Source organism: Phycomyces blakesleeanus, assembly GCF_001638985.1.
Source record: "Phycomyces blakesleeanus NRRL 1555(-) unplaced genomic scaffold PHYBLscaffold_3, whole genome shotgun sequence".
NCBI lineage: Eukaryota > Fungi > Mucoromycota > Mucoromycetes > Mucorales > Phycomycetaceae > Phycomyces > Phycomyces blakesleeanus.
In genome coordinates, this window is record NW_017265136.1 from 2,519,525 (window position 1) to 2,526,004 (window position 6,480).

Here is a 6,480-nt window from a genome sequence, read left to right on the forward strand (position 1 = left end):
CTGGCTTTGTTGATTTTTATGCAATACAATCTATCAGATGCAGTGAACAGGCCTTTGTGTATATATCTAAGGTTTGCTGCATATGACTTGGTGCAGCTTTATCTAATCAAAACAAGAACAAGGGGGTGCAATAACTCACAGACACCAACCCAATATGATACTAACGACGCGTATTGTTTTTCTTCTTATTTTTTTAAAGTGTCTTTTTGGTTTATTTAAATATGAATATATGTATATATGAATGTATGAATATATGTATATGAATGTGTGCTTAGGGAAAAAAGAAAGGAAAAAGCTGCGTGAATAAAGCAAGTAATATACAACATTAACATGAAAGAAAACTGATGAACTATATGGGATTAGGGTGTATTTTGTTTGTTTTCAGTCAGATACAAGACTGTCTAATTCCCCTTCGCATTGGTCACTATCCACAAGGCTTAGTAACTCTTCATCATCACTATGTCTGAAAGATATATTCTGGGAACCATGTGGTGGTGGTGGTGGTGGTGATGATGATGCTGATGAGTTGATAAGGATAGTATGAAGATTTTGTGTTTCCCTCAAAGCTTGCTTCTGTTGGTGCGACCGTACAAATGTGGTGTTCAAAGCGTGTCTGGAATGGTTTTGGGGAAGTTCTTTTTGGCGACCCATCCACTGTTTCAGCATCTTTTTGGCTACAATTTTTCCTCGTAATCGGTCAGTTATTGCCTTGAGCCGTTCGTTTTCGGTGCGTAATTCTTGTAGCTGACGCTCTAGAACAGCATTTTGTTCCGATAGACAGCCAATCATTTGCCTCATTTCGTTCTGCTGTTGGTTCTTCTTTTGTCGATATTTAGCTGACGCAGTTTTGTTGCGTAAACGTCTTTCCTGTAAAGTCAAAATTGGTGCTACCGACGATAGATCTGTGCTGATAGAAGAGATCGAACTTCGATGAGGAACAAGTGATAGAGAAACAGACGATAATCCTGAGCTGAATGAGTGAGGAGACGAAGGTGGGGACGTAGACGCTATTCTTCTTTCCTCGGGTGTTGTTGGAGGTGACTGTAAAGCAATACTAAAAGATTGTCTTGGAGATATTTGGTGGTTTTTATTCGAGATAATCCGTGTAGGACGAGACGGTGATAGTGGTGAGTATATAGGTCCAGTCATGATAGAAGAAAGAGACATGGCTTTGCCAGGCAACCGATCTATATGTGTTGAACCATTCATCATTATTGATTTGTTTTTGAAAGAAGAAGGTTGAAAAAAAAGACAGAAGGGGTTGTCCCTTGATAAGCACGGCCCAGTAAGCAGGTATTTATGCAAAGTCGATGAGCTATCTGTCGATGAATGACTTGACTGGTCATTACTGTTTACAACCTACATATAGTTTTTGTATGTGCGTGTGTGTGTGTGTATCTATATATATATGTGTGTGTGTGTGTGCTCCTTATACTTTATTTAGCCATATTAAAAAAAGTCATTGACAGTTCAAGTGTTTCGAGACAAAGTTTGTTTGACTTATTCGCAACAACATTTTTTTACTTCAATTTTCATCACGACCTGTAGTGCATTCACAAATAGTTTTTTTTTGTATATCTTTACACTTGCATTATTTGTCTGCAAAAAAATATAACATCATTTTTATCATATAGGCTGGGGATAGAGATTGTCTTTACTCTCACTCTCACTCTCACTCTCACTCTCACTCTCACTATCATTCTTATTTTTCTTTGAATATCAAAATATCGTCCCATAAAAAATCTCCCTAAAAAAACAAAAAACAAAAACAAGAGAGATTGAAAAGTAGGGATGAAGTAGGGTCATTAATTAAGTTAAAAGAATCTTCTTTAGCTATATGATGCAGCCTTTCTATAATAGACAATTTTTTAAAAGAGGACGTTTTTTTTATTGAAAACTTTAATTCTATACACGGTAATTTTAAGTCGTTTATGTAACACGATATATCAGATAACTTGCTATATGACCTTAACTACCCTTTACCAAGATTATCAGCCTTGTCGTATTAGTGATTAACCTATTAATTGGCTTGGAATTGAGAGACAATTGTTATGATAATGAGGTAGAAAAAATGGCCATTATGCCCTTGTTAACATACATTATTATGAATAATTGGGTAACAAAATATTTATATATATATATTGTGTTTTGTTTTGTTTCCAAGGTTCTTACTGCTATAAAAGAGGATTTACGTTATGATTTACTTGAATTTGAGCTTATTCTATTAAAGCAAGCATATTCAAAGAACAACTTAGTAGGTTTGCCGCCTCAACAATGCGCTTAAGAAAACATATACGTAAATCTTGTCGCAAGTAAGAGTTTGCAGAGGTATTGGGAGCATCTTACATTATGTGTCCAAATTGTAGAGGAAGTTTAACACACGAGTTTACATTTTTTGATAATCGTATCCTGATCCTTTAGGACAGATACTCTGGGCAAGCAGATGTGTAGAGATCTGAATACTTTTTTTACTTGATCAAGCTTATTCTCGGTAGTCCGCTCTTTACATTCTTTCTTTGGCTTTAATGTTATGCCATACAACCTTTTCGCAGTTGATTACTTGACTTTTTGAAACAGAGAAGTGTGACTTTTGAAGATTAACTTCTTTCTACTAGTTATGAGAGTGTCTTTGAGAGTGATCAAGATCATACTTTATTGTATATAAGAGTCCAGTATGTGAAATAGAAGAAAGTAAAGTAGAAACCCCAAGGCAAATAATCATATTTATACTAAACTTTTTGATATGCTAATATAATAATTGATACCATGTACCATATAATAATCTTTTGCAAAGAGCAAATTTATATCTCTAGTTGAGATTATAATACACGTTAGCCAAGAGCCGCTTTATATAATTTATGCTATAAATCTTAAGAGAAATATCAGGTAGATATGTCTTTACTTATCCAGAGTATAAGGCCCAGTTTTAAAGGGGTAATGAAACATCAGGGTTTAGAATATTTTCGCAAAATTTGTAATTCACTTGGCTTACACCTACGTTGATGGTTTGACGGATTAGCTAGCAGGTTATCTAATAAAGAGAAGACGCTTTAACGATAGATTTTTATTTTATTTTATTTTATTTGAAGTTTGGTATTGTTTTCTAATGCTATACATGCTCTAGCAGCCAATAGAGTCGCTTAACAAGATATGCAAGTGCTCTACTCACAAAAAGAAAAGTAATTGAACTAAAAAGTTTACTTTTTTTGCACTCATGTAAAGTATATAATTTACGTATGAGAAATTGGTCAATCTTTTTTTTTTGCAGTGGTAGTTTTACACTTTTTTCTTTCTATTTGAGAAAATATTTATCACAGTATCCGCCTAAATATGAGAGGGAAGAGAAAAACATGCAAAAAAGAAAAGACAAATGACATGAAAGTTAAGAATAAGTAACTAGGTACTGAAGACTCTTAAATTGGGAACGAATTTCAGCAGGGATAAGAACTGCAAAGAGATATTGCCTTTAGAAACCTTGGCCATCAATTTATTGATTTTGAATACACAACGATACCAGACAAAGTCTGTCTTCATATGCATGATTTTGGGCGGACACAGATGGTAGAAGCTGACGGGGAACAGTGGAGATTTTTGACATAAGGCCCAGGCCCGCACATGCGTTCAATATTTTGAGATTACTTGTTTACACTTCTATTGGTAAGATTGGAACAAACTCCACAGGCAAAAATTGCTAAAAGACTACCTGCTTAAAATTGTTACATTTTTCGCCTTTTCCTTAGGCCTCTAACTCCACGTTTTTCATAGAGAACGCCAAAAATGGGTGAAAGTCGCAGTGAGTCAAGCCAAGTGACTTGAGAGGCGAAGTATTTTTTTTAAGATATAAAGAAGAAAGAGAATAATGATCGGTGTAACTTTTATGAATCAATGTTAACGAAATTGTTTTCTAGCCAAAAAGAAAAGGACTGCCGAGAAAATGAATGACAATTGGGTGTCTAATTTCTGCACAGCCTGGTACTTTCTATAACCATAATGGAGGTTTTGAGAAGGCTAATGATTGAACCACAGAAGATTCAGATTATCATGCTGCCCTTTTCGTTACTTCGTCGTCCATAGGACTATATGCTTTTTTGCAGATATCAGATTAATTTTTTTTGTCTGATAGTTCGGGTACGATCCTCGTTATCTCCCACTGTGAATCTCTTTTTAACAAAATCAAGACAGTAAAAAAATGTAATAATAAAACAACAGCCAACCGTATTATTATTATAGACAAGCTTAATGGCACACTGTGAGTTGGATATATAGTCGAAGTATAAGTTCAGCGACAAGAAAATGAATATCTGTAGAAGGACAATTTTAGTAAAGAACAAATTAAAGAGATCTAGTTAAATACTTTGGGTCATTTTTACAGACACACCACCGCCACTTCAAAGTTGATTTGAATGAGACACCACACAAATCTGGAACAGCAAAAATATGGACGGAATTTTTATTTGTCTGCCAAATTAAGGGGACACTTTTGTCCAATTTACACTGTTTTCCAGTTTTCCAATTTTCCAGATTTAGGACAATATTTTTGAATGAGCTATACCAAAACCAAACCCCGTCGTGCCATAGTGAACTGAATGAACCACTTGACAAATCCCGAGAGCAAAAAATTTGGGACAAAGTGTGAATTTGCCCATCAAATTAAGTGTACACTTTTGACCAATTTACTATGTTATCGGGATATCGGGCTATCGTGATTCAGGATTATATTTTTGAATGAATGCCTCATTAGAAAATACACCTTGTCTACCTTACCAAGGAACACAAGTATAATAAGACAGCTCTCAAGTGTAATATAGTAGTACCAAAAACATTATTAATAATATTTTTTAAAGACAAATGTAAGATCAAAATCAAAAAGAGACAAAAACATAAAGATAGTATCAAAGTCAAATGAGATCAAAATTTATTGTTCAAAGATTTTTAAAAGGGGAATATAAGTTAAGTTAAATTAAATTAAGTGTACTAAGATATTCCAGGCCATGCTAGTCCAGTCGAGTCCAGTCGGTTCCAGTCAAGTCCAGTCGGTTTTTTTTTGGTCCATTTGATTTTTCTTTTGATCTTTTTTTTTGTCCGTTTTTTTTTTCTTTTTTTTTTGTCCAGTCAATATAAGCAAAGAGTGATAGGAGGAGGAGGATTTTGGTGTTGAAAAATAATAAAGGGGATAATTTGGACTTTTTGTTTTTTTTCTTGTTTTTTTTTGATTCTTTTTTTGATTCTTTTTTTTTTTTTGTCCAGTCAATTTCACGGAATAGTAATAAGAGGATGATTTTGATATTGAAAAGAATAAAAAAGATAATTTGGACTTTTGTTTTTTTTTTTTTTGCTTTTTTTTTTGTCCAAACACAGCACACATAATAAAGGGAATAATTTGGACTTTTTGATTTTTTTTTGTCCGAACACAGCACACATAGTAAAGGGGATAATTTGGACTTTTTGATTTTGATTTTTGATTTTGATTTTTTTTTTGATTTTTTTTTACTTCTTTTTTTTTGTCCAGTCAATTTCACATAATAGTAATAAGAGAAGGGGGTTTTGGTATTGCTCTTTTTGCTCTTTCTGTTTTTTTTTGAGCATTTTTTTTTTGCTTTTTGTTTTTGATCAAAGACTTCATTTGCTTTGTATGTATATATGTAAAAAGGGATTTCATACCTTGTCCTGATCCAGAGTCTTGTTCCAGTTCGCAGCTTTGCTTCAATCCAGGTCCAGGTTCCAATGCAGTGTTCTTCCGGTTTGTTCATCTTTTTTTTTTTTTTTGCTTTTTTTTTTTGCTTTTTTTGTTTGCTTTTTTTGTTTTTTTTTTTTGCTTTTTTTTTGCTTTTTTTGTTTTGTTTTTTTTTTTGCTTTTTTTTTTTTTTTTTTTTTTGAGAGAGAGGAGGGCTTAGTATATGCCTGTGTAATTTTTGGACAGGACTTAGTATAGGCCTCAGGGTCGGATTTCTTTTGATCCTTTTGGAGTGGAGGACTTAATGTGCCTGATCATTTCTGATAGGTTTTGGTCTACGCCTCGGTTTTTGGATTTGATCCTTTAGGAGTGGAGGACTTAGTATATGCCTCGAGTTCGGATTTCTTTTGATCCTTTTGGAGAGGAGGACTTAGTATATGCCCGTTTTTTTTACAGGACTTAGTATAGGCCTCGGATTTGGTTTTTGGTTTTTGGTTTTTCTTTTGGAACTTGCTTTTGGAACTTTGCATTGGACCCCTTCTTGGAAATCGACTTGGCCTTGAGACTTGGAGGTACAACCCAGATTTTGGACTTTGATAGAAATGCGCCTCTACTTTTGTATGTATATATGTATGTATATAAGTGTGTATATGTATGTTTGTATGTCTATGACTATGACTATGACTATGTGTATGTGTATGTGTGTGTGTGTATGTGTGTGTGTGTGTGTGTGTGTGTGTGTGTGTGTGTGTGTGTGTGTGTGTGTGTNAGACATAAATAGAAAAATAGAAATTGTGTGTGTGTGT

At 34.0% G+C, this 6,480-nt stretch overlaps 1 protein-coding gene across 1 annotated transcript; it reads right to left on the minus strand.

Annotated features, from left to right (window-relative positions):
* Positions 1–381: 381 nt before the first annotated feature.
* Positions 382–1,167, minus strand: PHYBLDRAFT_140956 (basic-leucine zipper transcription factor; the record flags this gene model as incomplete). Its single annotated transcript, XM_018430492.1, has 1 exon — positions 382–1,167. The coding sequence occupies one exon, from the start codon at positions 1,165–1,167 to the stop codon at positions 382–384; it is 786 nt and encodes a 261-aa protein (XP_018296939.1).
* Positions 1,168–6,480: the final 5,313 nt, after the last annotated feature.